At 41.6% G+C, this 19,938-nt stretch overlaps 1 protein-coding gene across 1 annotated transcript in view; it reads left to right on the forward strand.

Annotated features, from left to right (window-relative positions):
* auts2a (activator of transcription and developmental regulator AUTS2 a) overlaps window positions 1-19,938 on the forward strand; it is a 327,408-nt gene that overhangs the window by 203,715 nt on the left and 103,755 nt on the right. Inside the window, exon 5 of the mRNA XM_040150804.1 lies at window positions 18,993-19,022. Coding sequence (XP_040006738.1) covers window positions 18,993-19,022 — 30 coding nt within the window. The remainder of the gene's footprint in view (window positions 1-18,992; window positions 19,023-19,938) is intronic.

A 19,938-nucleotide genomic window follows, 5' to 3' on the forward strand; every position in this document is an offset into this window, starting at 1 on the left:
CCCCACTCTGGCCAGATGGAACCAGAGCTAACAGCTCAGCAGTTTAGAGTCAGGGGTCCTGCCCTGGACGACCTCCCACTCCCATCTTCAGACCTTGTCAGGTGGAAGCAAACCTGGCAGGAAGAACCACTGCTACTGCCACTACTGTGGTAATTGGCGTGGTTTTGCAAGAGTTACCTTAACTTGCTAGTGCTGCCTATTAGCTTCATGCCAGCAGTATGCAGCATATAAGGACATACCACAGAGAGAAGCAGGAGAACTAAAAGTAGACTTTGCAGAAGGGAACTATCTGTAACCAAACACAGTGCTTAGATTCAGTGCTCTCTTGATTTCAATAAAAACGCGTCTCTGCATAGTTGTCATAATAGACGTTCCACCAAGGTTTTAATTGCTCATCCTATTATTGCTAGTTTGTTACTGACACACAAATGCTGGTTTCAGCTGCTTGATTTGAATATAAAAGGGGTCTGTGGCTCTCTGATTTAGAGAAGATGTTTTAAAGAAGAGTAGAAGTTGCTGGCGGGTAGTGCAGTGCAAATGATGTTATAAGATGGACACAGCCGCAAATCCTCATTAGCTGACACGTAGTTCCTCTTAATTAGTTTCCATTCACTGTAATTAGCATGGATGAGGCTAATCATCTGATGTGAAAGCAATCTAACGCTTGGGATACAACGTCCTTGGCCTCACTTTCATGTCAGCTTCATAGACATTTTTTTTCTTCAGGTACTGTTGCTATTTTATAAGCTTTTTTGTGAAGAAAAGGCAGCATTTGTCTGATTTTATTATTTAAAGGTGGTTTTTTACATCTCTACCAATACAATACTGTATATTTAGCGGCAAGTACATGTTACAGGCAGTGATTTTCTTCCTTATATTAAAGGATAATTAAAACAAGAGACAGGTCGCAGTTTCCTGTTATACTGAATCCATTCAACAACCAATAATTCACATTTAAAACAAAGTATATCTTTATAACAGGATTTCAAAGAATGCCAATCAGTTTTTGATAAAGCTCATATTTTTGCATTTTCAAGGTCTTATATGAATAGGAGAAGAAAAAGGGGATATTGCGTTGACAGTGCTGTGATGTTTGAGCCTGTTGTCCCAGATCAAAACAAATGTGTGTTGGGTAACACAATGGAGCAGGACCACAAGTAGAACAAAAGGAAGTGATTGAGGCCTGCATTGTTGGAAGCACCTTCTGTAGCAGAATGATTGATAATCTCTCTCTGCCTGTCAAGCCCTTGAGAGAGAGATTCCTCCCTCTAATGTTGCGTCTACTGCCAATCATCCATTGTCTTCCAGTGGTTACTGAGCTCCAAGCTCTCAGTTCCTCCATTTTCCTCAATGTGTTTTTTTTTTTTTTTTTTTTTTTTGAAGTCCACATGACTTTCTTATTTATACAGACTGTTAGACAACTGAATTGAGCGTCGTACAGTTGATGCCTAACTGTTATACTGGGTGGGGTTACACAGGATATGAGCTTTTTATTTGATTTTTTTGCCTTGTGGATTTTAGTCTTCTGCTATCTGTGTCTTTATTGATACCAAATCCCACCAGTGATCTCTTCAGATCTTTAATGTGTATCCTCACCGCAAACTGTCCTTGCACCTAATCTTTTGGCTGCAGACAAAAGGATGTGAGCACTGGCCAATCCAGGGTAGTCTGGTTTTCCCAGAGTGCAGAGAGTATTTTCTCCCTCACTTGGCCCCTTGGAGCTGTAGATTCTATCCTGATCTAAAGCAGAACCCTGTTTATCCCCTCCACTCAGTGTTATTATGACAGTGATTATTTAAGACTGAGAAGAGCTGGGTTGGCCCACAGTAAATTAGATCTGTATAGACCGAACAGTATCATATTTCTGGCATTTTAACATCTTTCTGTCATTCTATCATTTTTCTGTCTCTTATTATTTTGTTCCTAATATGCTTTTGCTTTCCTGCAGGCTGGACTGTTTTTGTTAAATGGAGTATTTGGCATGAACTTTTGCCATATGCCTGTAGATTTGCCAAAAAATATTCAGAGCAGCTCTTTTCTTGGGCCAAGTATTTGGCCATCTGCTTAAGTCTTTAACAGGCAGCATCCAGGGACTTCATCAAGTTTGAACTGTGAAGTCAAATGGTTTTCTTCAGCTCCCAAATCAAGCTATGCACTGCTGTGCAGATTTACTGCACTGGCAATTCCAAGCAGTCACACATATATTTTATTATGTTGTATATAGTCGCATTTATGGGATTTGCACTTAATGACAGCCAGGTTTTCCCAGACCTGTTTTTATGTCGTTAAAATTACAATATAGTTAAATTAGACAAAGTAGTCTCTTTACAGTCCTTGTAAATCACTTTTAAAAATAACATTTTGCAGACAGAGAATCTACTTGTGTTAGTTTGATGTTAAGTGTTAAGTATCTGCAAATGAGGGTGCAAACAAATAGCTGAAACAGCTCAAACGTCATTTCCCAAAGATGTCTTTACTAGCCACGACTCTGCCTCTTGAGTTTATATGGACCACACTGCCACTTGCAGACTGGGGATTTTACAGCAGGACACTCTGCTGAAGAATCTGCTGCTAGTCAAAACCAGCAGAGAAGAGGAGATAGCATTTCGACGGGGGTGGGGTTCATTATGTGGCGCACAGGACACCATTATTAGCCCCATTACACACACTGACAGCTGCACATTCATTCTCGGATACCTGCTCTTTAAAGGCACCCATAAATAATGAGGGCTGAAGCTAGGCTCGTTGTGGAGGAAGGGAAAAAGGTCATTATGGACCAGCCCTCCATTTGTCAAAATTATTTCATAATCTCAGGTCATGAGGAGGGTTTTTACTTTAGTTAATTGTAGATCAGACCACTGAACATAAATTTCCGTTAGAAATCAATTTGTTACTCTCTGCAGATTCTGACCCTATCTGCTGACAAATGCAAATGCAAATGCAAACAGCTAGAGAAACACTGCAACAGATTGTATGAAAACTAGAAAGACTTCATATTGCATTCATTGAAAAATGTGAATTTTTGTAAAATGAAGACAATGGTTATTAAGCAAAGAAACCTACTTAACAATGAAGAATTTGACTTCTTGCTAAAACCATTGTTGTTATATATACATAGATTTTTACACTGATGGTCATCAGAGTGAAGCTACGTTGATGTGGATTTGCTGCCACTCCATTGTGATGTAGAGGTCATAGTGCCGTCCTGGTTAAATGTGCTCTGACTGGTAATCGGTGGTGCTGTGCAGTATAATCAACCCCAGCTTTTATCAGAATGACCTCTCTGACAAACTTCCCCTGGTGGAAGGAGACACCTGAGAGCTTCCACACTTCCTATCTACCTTTGTTTTATCGAAAAGGCCCCGCCTGAATGGATAATAGAGCCCCTGTTCTCCCAACAGACGGATAATGGAGGGTGGAGTGGTCCTCTCTGGCAGACTACTGCGCTTCCCTGAACTAGAGAAACCAATACCAGGCCTATCGGCTGATATATGACACTAATGCACAGGCTGACTGGGGCCCTAAACAGAAAAGAGGGATTGTTCCGACTTTCGACTGGCTGTAGGATCCATGACTCACAGGTACCGCACTGTCTGGCCCCTGAGACCACTCTAATTGCTTTACATTTGTACAAAGGTTTCTTGTAATCGGGCCTTCTGCCTCCATTTGTCTTCCTTTCAGTCTCGTAGTGAAGGCCTTAATTGGTCTTAGTGGGGCTTTTTTTCCAGTTAGCTCCCGGGCCTCGGCTAGTAGAAGACTTTACCTCGGGGGTAGTGCTAGTGGTTGGGGAGGTTGTAGAAGAGAGGAAGTCAATACTTCTTGTACCTTTAACACTTTAATTAATGTTCTCCTGACAAGCAGTTTTTCCCATAGCTTCACATGGGGGTTTAAGCTTGTGGGATCCACACGAGAATCAAGAGTTGTAGAGCTTTGTGAGAAAACCTCCCATGCAGTCTCCGGTGGCCAATCGACATTTGCTGAGAATCCGATTCTTTTTTTGTTGATTGTTAGGGCATATTTTTTTGCCTGTCTCTCTGACTGACATCTTGTGCCTGCAAGTCTCTCTAGATGTTGTCAGGCATATTTCAAAAGAGTGAACACTGTAGCGACAAGTGCTGGTATTTCAAAAATAATCTATTTTCAAAATATTACTCATGCTTTTGTTCAGAGCATTATATTGTGTTCAAACAAACATGTTATAAAATAGGTATCCAAAACATACTATGTAACTGTCTGACAATATATGTCATTGACTTGCAGATTACACTGCAAATTTATCATCAGTATGTTTACATGCTCACACATAATTTGATTAGAGTGAATATTCATATTAGGGCCATGATTTGAGATGACCCGATTTCCCCAGTAAAGTTTCAATGACTACATCTATTACTGAATACGTAGTAACTGTACAGCACAAAATATTACTTGTGCCCCAAAATAAGATAAAAATCAAAAATGCCATTAGAAAATGAAAATTCTGAAGAAACTAAAAAGTAATAAAAGACTATCTAAAAGATATCCGTATGAGGTGTAAACATGCCACAAAAATCTCAATGAGTCCAATCCAGGACATTTTAATCAAAGCATGCTTAGTCTGATTTGAACCTTAAGGGCACTGAATTAACATGGTTACAGTGCCTGTAGTTGCAGCAAAAAAGCATTGCCTTACTCTGAGCATAAGTGAATTATCAGAGTACATTTAAACATACGGAATATGTTGGAGGAAGTCTGTCAGTCATCAAGCTCCACTGGTTTTTATTTGTTTTCATTAAACTACTTGAGTGTTTACTTTTAGTAAAGTGCTGCTGTAAGCTGAGGCAGAGTCCCAGAGCGTAATGTGACCTACCTCACTTCATTTGACTAGACCCTGTTCACACTTGTCTTTGCCCAGAGATAACATCTCACTGCTCCACAAACATGATATGTTCCTGGCTCTGTACTTGCATTCTCCTCTTCACACAAGTTTATATACAATACATATCCCTTAAGATATCTAACCCCCAGAATGTTTTACTGTATACTACAGTATATACAGTTAGTATTTGCACAGTGACACAATAATCCTATTTTTGCCTCTGTACACAACCACAATGGTTTTGAAACAAAGTGATTGAAGTGTGGACTTTCATCTTTAATTCAGCTTGAATTCAAAAATATCTTATTAACCGTTAAGGAATTACAGCCATTTTTATACATAGTCCCTCATTTTCAGAGGCTCAAAAGTAATTGGACAAACCAGCATAATTATAAAGATAAGGATTATTTTTAATACTTGGATGAAAATCCTTTGCAACAAACGATTGCCTGAAGTCTGGAACCCATGGACATCACCAAATGCTGAGCTTCGTACCTTGAGATGCTTTACTGCAGCTGCCTTCAGTTGCTGCTTTTTTTTGGGTCTTTCTGCCCTCAGTTTTGTCTTCAGTAAGTGATAAGCATGCCCAGTTGGTCCATGTCTTTGCCTTGAGAAGCTCTTTGGTTGCTTTCACAGTGTGTTTTGGGTCATTATCCATCTGTACTGTGAAGTAGCGTCATTCATCAGTTTGGCAGCATTGGCTTAATCTGAGAAGACAGTATAGCCCTATACTCTTCAAAATTCATCCTGCTACTTGTATCAGCAGTCACATCATCAATAAACACCAGTGACCCAGTTACACTGGCAGCCATACAGGCCCATGCTGTAGAACTGCCTCCACCATGTTTGACAGATAATGTGGTATGGTTTAGATCATGAGCCATTCCTTTCCTTCTCCATACTCTTCTCTTCCCATCCTTCTGGTACAAGTTAATCTTGGTTTCATCTTTCCAAAGAATCCTGGTCCAGAACTGGGCGGGCTTTTTTAGGTGTAAAGTCTAATTTGGCCTTTCTTGAGTTTACCATTGGTTTGCACCTTTCATTCATGAAGAAATCTCTTGTTTGTAGACTTTGTCAATAATACGCCTACCTCCTTGAGAGTGTTCTTGACCTGGCTAGATTTTGTGAGGTGTTCTTCTTCACCAAAGAAAGATTTCTACGATCATCCACTTCAGTTGTCTTCTGTGGTCTTCTAGACCTTTTTCGTGTGCATTGGTGTGAAACTGGTCAGTTGTGAAATGTCCAATTACTTTTGAGAATCGGAAAATGAGGGACTATGTACAAAAATGGCTGTGATTCCTAAACAGTTAATGTCATATTTTTGTTAAACCTCTTGAATTAAAACTGAAAGTCTACATCTCAATCACATTTTGATGGCTTCATTTCATATCCATTGTGGTGGTGTACAGAGGCAAAATTATGAAAGTTGTGTCACTCTCTAAATACTTATGGACCTAACTGTATTATACGCAGCAAAACCTGCCTAATTTTATTTCTAAGTTCTGCAAATGTTCAATGTTTTTTCTATTTAAAAAAAATTTAGTTTTATGTTTTACATGTAACTTTAATTGGAAATACTAATAATAATCTACCAAAACAGTTTTGGGAAACAAATCATCCTGTCTAAGATGATTTATACCTGATATTTCTGCTGCTGATTCTGCCATTGGACCGGACAGAATCTGTACTTTTCAATGTGCTGCAGTATTCGAATTTCAGAATTTTTTGCTCCTTTTTTCTGCATTTTACAATGCTGTGGCATTTAGTGAAAAAAGTACAGCACAAGCTCATGTCTGAAATGTGGAGCAGGAGCTCTGTGTTGTGGCCTCTCCTCTGCTAGGTTCTGCACTGCTGTGCTCCTTGCATTTCCTGCTGACTGACTGATATGGAGCTCTGCTGCCAGGGCTTAAATAGCAGCTGTAAGCGTCCAGCTGCTCCCTGCCACGCTCCACTTCTCCCCAGATGGCTCCGAGACGTTCCAGCAGCCCTCCGGAGGAGCGCTCATGAGGAAAGTGTTATGGAGTGGCTCTCTGAAACACCAGGGAGCATCCCTCACCGCACCACAGCCACCCTCCTCCTCCTCCAACCCCCGGGCCAAATGCCCAAATCAGGGAAAGGCTGCTTGTGCAGCCTCGTTTGCCAACTTACCAATGGGAGGCAGCACAGATGGTCATGGCCGCAGCATAGGCCAGCATGAAGCAGGGCCTGGGGGGGGTCCTGGAAGAGAGTACATGCCATGCCCGGCCTGGGATGCCATTGATATCCCCCAGGACGAGCTCTCACTGGCCCTCAGCAGATGACCAGCAAAAAACTGGCAAGCTCTGCTCAGCTCAGACACGGTGTAGTGAAATGTTTTTCTTTATCCACATGGGTGTCTTTGATAAGTGGATTGTTTCAGAGCTCTGCTAACTCAAGAGAGAATGTGTTGGGTGAAAATGAGCACATTCAAAGTCATTGTAATTTTCCTTGAACAGTCGGTGTTAACATATTATGCCAGCTATAATGCTCCAGGGCAACAGTCTCTGACCTTGGCTGTGTGTTCAAGTGATGAACGGTCCATCAACTTCACACCACTGAGGCAAACCACACGTTCTCAACAGAGATAATATCATGTTTAACATAACCTGCACTCTCACTGAAAATATACTTTGTTACTAGGGAGCTTTTGACCACTAGTAGCGCTGTAGGGCTGTGATTTAATGAACACAATCTTGCAGTTTCTGCTGATTACAGACAACAGTAACAATAGGTAAAAATAAAAAGTAGCAGTCTTCCAGTAATAGAGGAGAAGAAGATCACAGTATAAGTAACACAGAGCTCAAAACATTAACAAGACTGGAAATTCTTTCAACATATTTTACAGCCTTAATGATACACACAGTCACATTTTGGGGAGAAATTCTAAATGGACTTAGATATTGTTTGTTTATAATAAAAATGCCAGCGGGTACCTTTTAACTTCTGAGTTGGTGAGAAATGCTGGAAAAGGTAGGTACTCTATGAGTGGAAAAAGTTGGGGCGGGGGGGACTTGCTCTGGTGACCTCACTGTTATCCTTGTCGTGACAGGAAGCATAGATCATAGAGAGGAATCTAATGCGAAACACATTCCGCCACAACTAGATCAAAGCAAGGCTGCCTGGACAACAAAGTGCCCTGTAATGCCATATTTTGACCATATAATTGGAGAGTAATTACGGCTGACAAAACATTCAAGTGATTTTCTCTCTTTCTTTCCCTCCCTCTCTCTCTTTCCTAGTGTCTTTGGACTGTAAGAGAGCCCAAAGAAGGGTTGTCATAAACTATGTGGGATATTGTGTGCTGAGTTGGCTTGAAAGCTCTTGAGTGGAGTAAAAGGGTAGGTCAGTTTTTATTGGAGCATGATCGCTTATTCAGAGACACTATAACAACACACAAGGGTAGCAGTAACCAGGGGCCTAGAAAAACACTGGTGCACCACATGACAGCTGACCCTAAGTCACTGACAAGACACCAGTCTCCTAACAAAGCTGTGTGACCTAACTCTTTGGATTTTAGATGATTTGAGTCTATTCTATTGTCTCCGATAACACAGTCTACATTATGGCAGATAGCTGAGTTCTTGTCAGGATACTCTGCATCCTAACTAGTAATTCACTAAGCATAGCTGTTTGAGGAACTGACCATGAAATCCTTGCAACAGAACAAAAAAATTCAAAAAATAAGAACCTTGGCAAAGACTACTGTAAAGTCAGATATTCTTGCGAGTGTTGGCAGTGCAGTAAAGAAGTTAGAAATCATCTCAGCTAAAGAATAAAAGAACCTTTGACAAAGTCAAAGATGTGAATTTGATGCAGATGTTTGGTTTTTGTTTTGTTCACATTGCAGTGGTTGTCCCAGAATAGTGGGCAAATACTTTTATCCATGGGTAGCCTTTTATTCTGAAGTCCACCCTCCTGCTGGGGCAGTCAACATGAACATAGAGCCTTGGGGCCTTAGCTCTGTGGTTTTCTGCTGTACAGCAATCAAACAGAAAACACATGAAACACTGCAAAACATTAAAGTTTGACACAAGTCTGGAAACTCTGTTAGGGCACAGCCCCGAAATCAAAGTCCCACATCACCGCTCACAGTTTGACCTAATGTTTGCATACTGTTAATAGTTTCAAGCAGCGAAACAAGGCATCACATGTTAAAACCCTCAACACTACTGTCATTTTTGGCCAACTCTGCTATACAGGAGATATCTCTCAGTGGAGCATGAGTTGAGCCAGAAAATCTAGGTGTCATCCTGTGATAATGTGGTATAGTCTAGCGTGTTGACAGGCTTTTTACTACTGAATAGTGATAGACAACCTCCGGAATTATTTCTGAAAAAAGTCTGACACAACAAGACTTCTCAGAGTTGAGATATTTTCTTTGGAATTTTCTCACCAAAAGATGTTCAGATATGGAAGGTGTTGTGAGCTCTGCCCCAGACAGACTCAGTCCCCTCATCTTTAGTTTTAGTCCACACCTTTGAAATAGGTTAAAGCTTTGAGGGACACATAGGAGCTATACCAGTTGGAACCCTAACTGTACTACTGGTATTGTGAGAGGTGGTGAATGTTAGATAGCTGGTCCATGGCTTTCAGCCTGCTATCATGCTCCACCACTTAGCATGCTAATTAATCCCAACCAAAGGGCCGTGTCAGTCACCCCACGCTCCGCCAGGGACGCTCCCACTGGGCTCATCCTGTTTTAATTGAGCACGTTTTTCAGGAGCCTGCTGTCCCTGGGATTACATTAGATCCCTCTAATTCACCCAGCCTGCCACCAGCGTGGGCAAAGTGGACGAGAGAGAGAGAGAGGGAGCGAGATGAGACGTAGGACTGGGAAATGTATAAATAAACCAAACAAGCAAACAAAACAAACAAAAAAAACAGACTGAGTGTTTATTAACACCCCTGGGATGAAAAAGGAGGTGAGTGCAGGAAATCATTAGCGCAGGAGAGTCAAACTAGGCTCGTTTGATCTCGCTGATGGAGGAGCAAATGTAATTTAATGCGCTGCGAGTAATTTGTTTTAGCAGTTAGCATGGGTTCCTTTTAATTTCATTTTGCCTTGCATCAGTCTTTCAAATTAAATATTTTTATTTTGTACAAAGCGGATCTTTGTGAGCCTCGCGGCTCAAAGACCAACCCTAAACAACAACTAATGTTTATTCATCTTTGCTTGTTTGCATGTGCGGTAGACAGCATCTTGACAGGAGTGTGCAGTGTCGGCTTTTATTTGACTACTTTCTCTATAATGAGGCAACTCAGATGTACACTGTGACAACTAGCAAATCATAGTAGGAGAATAACAGTGTTTTTGTCACTGCAGCTCTAATTATTTGGAAGACACTGCTGAAGCGGATGCATCTGTTTTGGTGTCTCACCTTATGTCCTCATTCTACTGAAAATTGTTAACTATGTAATCTGTTTTTAAAATTATGACACCGTTTTGAAACCCAGGTAACTAAGCAGTTCCAACCTTACAACACCTAGCTTTCACTAAAAGAATCATATGTAAACTTAGTAACTTGTCAGAGTAAATTGTATCAATAAGTATAAATGACTGTAGGGTGTGGCCTTTAACCTATGAGCTCACATAACTGATTTACAACTATAATTTTTATGTTTCCTTCAGTTAGGAGCACTGAGGAGGTTGACCATGCTTCTGTGGGACATGGCACGGTGTAAGACCTAAGACGGGGAAGTTTATCTTGGCCTGTCAGGGTGTTGCCACTTAATCACTGCTACCACTCTTGACACAGAGGAGGCCTTCCCCTGTACTGGGACCAGCTAGTCTCAGCTCGGGTGAGAGGGCCAGAGAGAGGAGTTTTATCTGCAGGAGATGCCTGGGACATTGTTGCTCTGAAGCACCTTATCAGACCTGTGTTCACACGGCATAGAGACTCAGCACCTGCTCTCCATGGCAGCAGAGATGTGAGATGCCCTCCTCTGGTAACATAGAAGCAGAGACACGAACAGGGTGGATCCTTTTGAGGATGAGCAGCAATCTGTGGAAACATGAGCAGCCATTTTGGATTCAGGGAAAGCATTTACTCAGACTCCTAGCTTTCTGATATCATATGCAAAGTTAAAGGCCTGTTATTTTGAATAGAAAGGAGCATCTCCTGGAATATCCTGACAAAATATGGTAGTACTTTAAGGATTTATTATTATCTATGCTTTGTTTATGTAAATTATAATCTGCTATGTAGGTTACTCAGTATTTATTGGAAAATAAGAGAATGATCCCCCAATGACCTTTAGACATGTCAGCAATCCCATACAGGATTTCAGACCTTTCCAAAGTGTTGCATTCCTAACTGCCATTACAGACTGATAAACACTGTGTGCTCCAATGTGAGAACACTGAAGGAACTCTGCGTATCTCAGATGTGTCCCTGGCAGAGCCTGCAGGGGTTGTTAGAGTTGACAGTGCCTGGCTTCATGCATGATACTTCCAGGCAGATTGTTGGCTGAGCTGGGCAGTCTCTCTCAGATGGGTGTCAGCTGGCTTTAAGCCTCACAACCTTCTCCTCCTCCTTCTCTATGTCTTCCCATCATGGCAGACCCAGAGAAAGAGCTTTATGGAGCCCCATAATGATACATGGCGAATGTGCACCACTGGGGTGAGTGTTAACAGTGGCAGCTGCGCAGATAGTCTGGATGATGGAAAATCAGTGGGACCTCATTTTGGTGTGCCAGTATGAATATTAATGGCTCGATTCCAGGCCATGGCTAATGATGAGGAAAATTCCCTAATAAAAACTTGATGTGATGGGCAACGACCCGCGGGGTCACTGGAGACAGTCAAAGTTAATAGTGTGCCATCAGGTGTGAGGAGTTAAGTGATTAGAGGCACAGAACCTAATCCTGATGTTTTTCTCCCCCCTCAGCTATGAGTCAGTGTGGAGAGAGGGAGGGCTGGAAGTGGGAGGTGAGGGGAGCAGATGAGGTTTATATCTCTTGACAACAGAGGTTTGCAGCATACATCCAACTACATGTAATCCATGAATGTTACAAATAATACTGTAGGTGACAGACAAAGATTATTTTCTATATAACTGCTCCATCATGTATATTATCACAGTTCACGAGGGATTTGTGTCATCTGAAATCTTTTGATGCTATAGCTGATAGGATACAATGTGGAATACCACAGTGTCAGTACCGATTTAAAACCATGCTTTTTTGATACCTCATTTTGAGAAATAAAAAGTTTTTTCTTTTTCATTTAAAAAAAAGCCAGTCCTGCCTAAAGTTAAATGAAGTCTAATTCAATGGATTTAATTCAAACTGTTCAAAGAATAAGCAAACAAGAGTATGAATCTGAGCAAGCATTCAGTGCCAGTTTTTGGTACTTAACAGTATTCAATGCTCAGTTCTACAGACACATTTCAGGCTGTACCAAAAAGTATTCAGGTTTGATACGCAATCGTAAATTTCACTAGGTTTAACAGGGTAGCTGCTCATCTGCACAAAACTCCCCAATCATAACACTTGCCCACTTGCTCTTTGCAGAACTTCTGCTTCTTTGGGAGCATTCCACAAATAGTCTAAAATTGATTGTTTGTGTGTAGCCAGATTGCTGTAATGAAGATGCCAAATCACATCATTGTTAATGTGTAGCATGTGGGGTAATTAAAATACACACCAAGTGGACTCATCTCAAGGGAGTAACCATAACTGCACAAACAATGCAATTTGATGTATATAATTATCTCAAAATCCTTCTATTAATCTTTGATTAATTCAGCATCTGCTTTGTGCCTCAGTCCCCATGTTGGCTTATGGCAACAGAGTACAGAGTTGGGGTGAGGCAAGGTGTATTTCTGTAGGTGTTTGTGTATGCACCCACACTTGTGTGCTGCACTTGTGTCTTATGTCTTTCCATTTCTATCAGATAACCAGTAAGTGCTTCCCACCTCCAGGCACCCCGGAGCCTCGCCTGTAGCCGGTAGAGATGACTCTAGAAGGAGAGATACTGAACTTTGTGCTTGTGTAACAAATGGATTTTTAAGAAAAGCACTGCACTTCTCCGTTCCTTCCTTCTTACACGGGTCCTTGTCAGGTGTGTGGTTGTGTGTGTGTGTGTGTGTGTGTGGTTGTGTGTTTGGCGGGTGGATTGCACTGATCATCACAGAGGTTTACCCTGCGGCAACATCTGTTTTTGTCGAGCATCACTTCAGTTGTACGCTGCCACATCTTCAGTTGAGTCAAATGTCCAAAGGTCTACCATCCTTCACACTCAACAACAAACCAACATGCACATATATCTCGCATAGGCCTTCTGAGCAAATCTTTTCATACCAGGCATTTAAAGTGTGTGAATGTGTCTGTGTGTCTGCATTTCGGACAGCACTCCTTTTCACTTCTCTGGTGACACCTTGACATGGTGTCCTTTTGCAGACATTACAGAGCCAATTCTCTGAGTTTACAGTATTCTTGCTATTATAATGCAAATCATTAGAGATTTAACAATATGGAATTAATAATACTCTGGATTTAATATAAAACAGTCAGGTTTTGAAGATTGTCTCAAATATTCTTTCAGAAAATTTGGGCACACTCCGGTGAAATAAAACATAAATGTGCTCCAGAGTATTGAAATTGGAGGTCACAGACTGTAAAGCTCTTATTATTTAATGGAAGGCTTCATTATCTGCCCTTCTCCCCCATCGTCCCCCCTTGAGCTCCACTGTCCAGCAGTTTGCGGTCCAATTGGATATCTTCTGGATAAAGTTTTACATTTGAAGGGAAATTGCATTCAGGTGTTGGCCTGCTGCATTAGGCCAGTGCTGCACATGTGGATCAGACCTGGTTATATTAGTCCAGACAGAGGTCTGGTCCTCCCTGACGAAACATTCTTGGCTGCCGAAAGACGTTTTTGACTCATGTGACGAGTCCCAAACACTCATACTGTGCTGTTTTCTTTTCCTTGTGATTTCTTCTGAGGCCTGCTCTTTCTTACCATATTTTTATATGACAGTTCGACATCAAGCAGATGCTGTGGAAATTAGATGTTCAGTGTCATCACCACAGAAACCTGCTTATTTTGAAGATCTGCCCCAGTCAGGCATGTCATGTTGAATTTCTTTCCATTCGCTGAACTTTTAAGTGTATTTACAAAACTGTCTTTTATGAATACCTATTCATGAAATGTGTGTCTGCTGGACTTATTTTTAAAGTAAAGTAATCCCAGAGTATATTTGTGTTTCATTCCAGCGTAAAGTCACTTAACGCACAGTCTACATATTGGGCACGTGTGTTTGGCACTGTTTAATGTTCATTATGCATGTGAATCAGTCTGTAGCATAGCACGCGTTAACAGTGACTAAGGAAAGAGGCTGTTAAAAAAGAAAGTCTGTCCAGGGCAGATCATCATGAAAATCATAACTCACAGCACGGGACAGCGCGGCCTGAAACTGATGATTGAGCATAGCAGTAATATTGGTTTTTCAGGTCTAGTTTCTGGTGCAGTTCATTGACCTGGACTACATCTCCATCTCCAGTCAGCAAGATGTATCGACCATGCTCATGTTGCCAACCTTAAGATTATCCCCATTTTTTATGAAAAAGTCAAATTATGATGTAGCCAAGTCAGTCTCTTTTTTATTTCTGTTTTATAAGAATCTAATTTGTGAGTGTATTGTGACGGGGCCTGCTGCTCCAGCTTTGTGTGCCAAAGCAGGTGCTGTGTAGCAAACCCTGAGCTCATCAGTCTCCTCCTGCCCGGCTCTATTTGTTGTTTCTCAATTCACAGTGGCAGGACTGGCAGACTGTGTAATGTGTGGGTGAGAAAGAGAGAGGGAGTTACAGAAAGAGAGACGGTATGGGAGGTGTGAGTGGGGGATTTGAGAATAAGCATGGCACGGATCCCCTTTTCACCATCCTGGTCTTCCTCTATTCCCCATGAATAATGTGGCACAGCCACTACCCAGCAGTAGGCCAGGCATGCCGCCATATCAAGCCGCTGTGGAGGGTGAGGTGTCCAGTTTGGCAAGTCTGGGCTCATCCACATTCTAGCCCCACAAACCCCCCACCCCTATCCCCAACCTGCAGAGAGGAGCATTGGGCTCCAAGATGGCAATCAAGGCTTGATTTGCCAACACATTTCCAATGATTAAAATGTAATTAGCACAAGCGAGCACCTCCTCCCCAGCTAATTTCCACACACGCTGTGACAGGCAGGCGGTCGGCGGCACCCAGGCCCCAGCAGCAGATGGAGGAGGATGCAGCGGGAGGGGAGAAAACCATTTTGCCATGTGACTGTTTGCATCAGAAAACCATCAGGTTGCCCAGCTATATCAGGAAGGAGCTGTTAGGAAGAGGGAATGAGGAGCCCTTGACGACAGCACATCAAATTGGCACTGTCAGAGCTGACCCTGGCAATGGCTGCCATCCTTCATGCTGTCTTTCCAGCTCCCAGTCATGCAGGCAAGTTGGCTTCTTTCCTGGGCTTTAACCCTTTCAGCCATCCTCCAGGACAACCTGGCTCAGAGTGATAAACAGACACCATCCTCTGTGTGATGGGGCATTTTAATGAAGCCCATATCAACCATAATTAATTTAAAGGTCATGGATAGCAACTGGCAAAACCTGAGACACGTGGGAGTGACAATACGCATCCATCACAGATCCAGACTTAAGAAGTTGCCAATTAAGAAAATACTAGATTAGAGAGAATTTGTTACACTGGAGACAGCAGATCAGAAATTATAATAAGTCTGTTAAACATTGCTTTCAGAATGATCATTTATGCATGTCATTTTTTTTTTTTATTGATGGACTTAACATCTGTTAGTGTTTGTTGACCAGTGGAGTTCTAGAAGGTTATGTAGGAAAACGGAAAATGGCATACTTGCCTTGCACGCATCCTTGTGTGATGTGGTTACCTCTTTAGTAAAGACATTTTTCTGCGGGTAGCTCTGGCAGGAGACTTTGGTGAGCCCTGTTGCTACAGACAATAGCATAGCTGCATCATTTAGCATTCGGCCCATGGCTCCTTATGTTCCCCTTCTATTGGGCCAGTAATACTCTCAGTTGGAGAGGATTTAGGACAAGAATAATTTACCCCTACTTTGAGACCAATATAAACAAAAGCCTTGTTGCTTGGACAGAGTGTAGGGAAATTTGTAAGAGCACTCAGCCAAAAGAGAGGCCCGGGTGAGAGCAGCAGGGCAATCAGAAGTGCTCCGGATACAGGCCAACATCAACAGCTCTTAGAGCTGAAGCTAATGTTTGACATTCCTGTGTTACTTAAACTAAACACGAGGGTCTAGCTGTACAGTATAGTGCTGGCCCTGTGTAAATAGCAGCAGTCTGGTTAGAGTATCACTTTTCTTTGTCAGCCCCCTTCCAGGACTAATGGTTTCCTTACTGTACATAACTATTGCTTTAAATGAGACCTATTTCCTACCTCAGCCTGTCAGAGAGCTAACGCCACTGATCTCAATAGCACCATTGTTGTTGTGTTTTTTCTCTCTTCAGTATAATGTATTCATTTTTGTAAGTCATTTTAAACCTCTGACATATTTCTTTTCATTATACATGGCCTCCCTGGATTGGTATAAAGTGCTTTTTACGTTACAGGTAACCATAGCTCTGCAGGTTTATTCATACTCACGTCAGTACCTATTTATATTATCCAGAATCATAGCAATAGCTGAATTTTTGAGCTCCCGCTTATCTCCAAAACAATACCATACCTCAGGTATTAATTATGAGGTCTAGCATTTGTTCATGACATTTCCAATTGCCAAGTGCAAATCTGAGACTTTCTAGCTTTCTGTCTGTTTCTAATGTAAGACACAGCAAGTAGAAATACAAGGGCTAAAAAAATTCCAGATATGCAGGGATTCTTCTCCCCCGCCTCAGGTTGCTTTATGCATGAGGTTACGAATTTGTTCACTATGATCACTTATCAGTGAGTGACAGCTTTGATTAGTTTGTATGCCTGAGATGTGTTTTTATCTCTTCAGATTTATTATTATTTGTTACTTTTTGCTCTATACTTGAGCAGCGATTTCGAGGGAGCTTTGGCATTTGCATTGTAAGGACCTCAAACTGCCTGCTCTTTGCCTGTCAGGCCTGATCTCAGGATTTTTTACTTGGCTCATTATAAAGGTATTTCAAATTTACTACGTTTTTCCTTTTTTCTATCCTATGTCGCTCTGGGAAATTTGCATACCTCTGTTCCTAGGGTAAAAAAATTAATGATAGCAATTCCTTTTCTTTTCTCTCCCCCACCAGCCGTGTGAGTGCTTCGTTTAGTGGCACCTGTGAAAGCGACAGGAGCAGGGATGAGAAGTGAAAGAGAGCAGTTGATTAAATCATCATCAAGTCGTAGCACAGAAAGTCAATTCTGCTTGCCGTCTACAATGATATCCTTTTATCTTAGAGTAATGAGCTATGGCACTTTTGCATCGGGTAATACGATGAGTTCCATTAGCATGTTCCATTTGCTTCACAAGCAAGGGCAAGTCATTCCAGCCAGCTTCTATCTTGGCAATCAAAGCAATTGGCTGCACAGTCAGGGAACAGGGACAGGAGAGAGAGCAAGAAAGAAAGGCTGGTAGCATTTTTTATGGATCACAACACAGTGGAAAAACTAAAATGATGTCCATTATTTAAACCACTTGCATGTCTGTGTTCTTGGGTACGTAGTGTGCACAGGCAGAGAAGCAGCTAATGAATTCTTGGTTGCATTACTGTTGTCACATTCTGAGAGGCCTGAATATATGAAAGCAACTGAGACGGCTAATATTGCTCATCAAATCTTGTCTGCTGCTGCATTAGTCAGTCTTATGTGGGAGGCCACAAGAGAGAGTGATACATGGTCGACACGCCCATTTATTCACAAGCGGAAATAGATATCCATAAATGCACACAGCTTGCAGCTTTTTGTATTACAGACATTCACATGTAATCAGAATCTGCACTTGTCTTTCATTACCCTTATTCCTGCAGCTTACTTACTTACTTGTTTGTTGTATAGGGCTGCTGACTCTCTCCACACTATATTAAAATCGGGGTTGGAATGTTGTGGGTGGTGGAGAAAGAGAGTGAGAGAGAAATGGAGAGCAGGAGAACGTCTGAGTGTTTGCCCAGTGCGTTTATTGCCTCTGCATAATTTATGAGCTGCTGGAGCTGACCATCATGGCAGTGTGCCGCGGGCGGCCCCTGGGGCCATGTGGGACAGGCCTGTAAATTGGATGCTATGCTCCTGCTGAGCTCGCAAAGCCCCTTTTTACCATCCAAGTTGAGAAACAGACCAACAACGAGCCCAGCCAGCTACCTTTGAGCTCTGCAGGGCCCTAGACTAGCAAAAAACAAGAAATGGAAGGAAAATAAAAAGGAGAGTAAGAAAAAATGGCAGAGCCTTCTGTCGCTCACTCCCTATGCTGTCAATCATTTCACCACCTTCCATCACTCCCTCCCTACTTTAATCGACACCCACCAACCCGTCCCTACACTCCCAGTCCCCCCGCCTACACACAAACACGCGCCATGCCAACCTCTGCCCATATTCCCCCCCAGTGCCTTCTTCATTACCGACTCCAGTGCTTCTCCGCACCTCAGCCATATGCACAACGTTGAGGGCCGCCAGTCACCCAGCATTACACTAATTAGTTGATAAAGAATTAAGTGGACCTTGAAATTGAAATTGGAAAGAAAAAATGAAATCTAACCACTTTTTTCCTCCCTCCATTACAAAGTTCCCTTCCTCTTCTTGTCATTTCTCCATCCCCAGCCTCAAGCAGGAACACACATCATGGAATTATAATTCTAGTGGTGGTTACTGTTTTGAGATTCCAGCTCCGTCTGAATTTCACGTAGTTTTCAGTGTTAACAAGGGCATGGCTGCTCATGAGAAATTTGCTTTGTTTCACATTCCAGAGATTGTGTAGCGAGCTAATGAAGTGATCTGATGATATTCAGACACTGCATATGAGTATGTGATAAGTTTGTCATTAAAGAACTGATAAGATATCCCATTTGCAAAGGTAAATTGGATTATGGCACTCACATGTGTTGGAATTGAATACAGCCCAAGCAGGAACAGTTATAAAACAAGGATGTAGACATATTCCTAATTTCGGCATTGCCTTTCTTTTTCTTGCAGTGTGACACCGAGAGTGACCAAGACGACAAGGTAAGCCTGCCATTCACAGTGATTTTTCATATACTATTAAATGTGCATCATCCTTTATCAGGTTTCAGTGAGATTCAAATATTAGACTTTCTTTAGGTTGAGAATTTAATGTAATTAGAACCAAACATTATGTTAATAACAATAAGAAAGCCTTAATTAGCTGCGCATTTATTGTAAATGACTTAATGATGTGCAAAATCTAAATCGAACTGTTCTGGGTTTTTAGGATTTAGATTACATTTAAATGAGACTGCTGTGACAGCCAGGGCTGAGGGTGAAGGCTTTCTTTTGCTTAAAGCCTACCACAGACTAGCAGATCTACAGTATGAAGTACAGGGCTTGTATTTGTATGTCTTGTGCCATGCATTGCTGTCTACCTTTTTTTTTTATAATTTCAGTTCCTATTATCACAATCAATACCTCTTACTGTCAACATCTATAACATCTTCCCTTGGTATAATAGCAAAGTATATTTGCTGAGAGGTTCATGGTTTCATTTTTGTTACTTTTGTTACAGTTGCAGTTTTACAAAAGTAAAAAAACTGAAATTGATATTAAAAAAAATAAGAAATTTACAAAGAAACACAATTGATACTCAATGAACAAGTACTTCACATTTAAAAAATTAAGAAAGTGCTCACTGGAAATAGTCAGAATATATATATTTTCTAAGGCTAGCTGAGGTTATGCCTGATGGTGCGATCACTAAATTTGAGAGGTTTGTTCCTGTCTGTAGCAGAATCAGTGCTGGAAGAATTATGTCTACATTAAGAATGATGACTTGAAAGTTGAAAGTTTGGGCTGATGGTGCAGATTGAGAAAAGGTTACAGTGTCACCAATATCACTGGGTCTTTTTGTCCTGGGACTGTAAAAACATTCACCAGCTTAGATGCCCATCAGAAAATGAGTATTAGA

The sequence above is a fragment of the Xiphias gladius genome, chromosome 17 (genome assembly GCF_016859285.1).
Source record: "Xiphias gladius isolate SHS-SW01 ecotype Sanya breed wild chromosome 17, ASM1685928v1, whole genome shotgun sequence".
In the NCBI taxonomy this organism is placed as follows: domain Eukaryota; kingdom Metazoa; phylum Chordata; class Actinopteri; order Istiophoriformes; family Xiphiidae; genus Xiphias; species Xiphias gladius.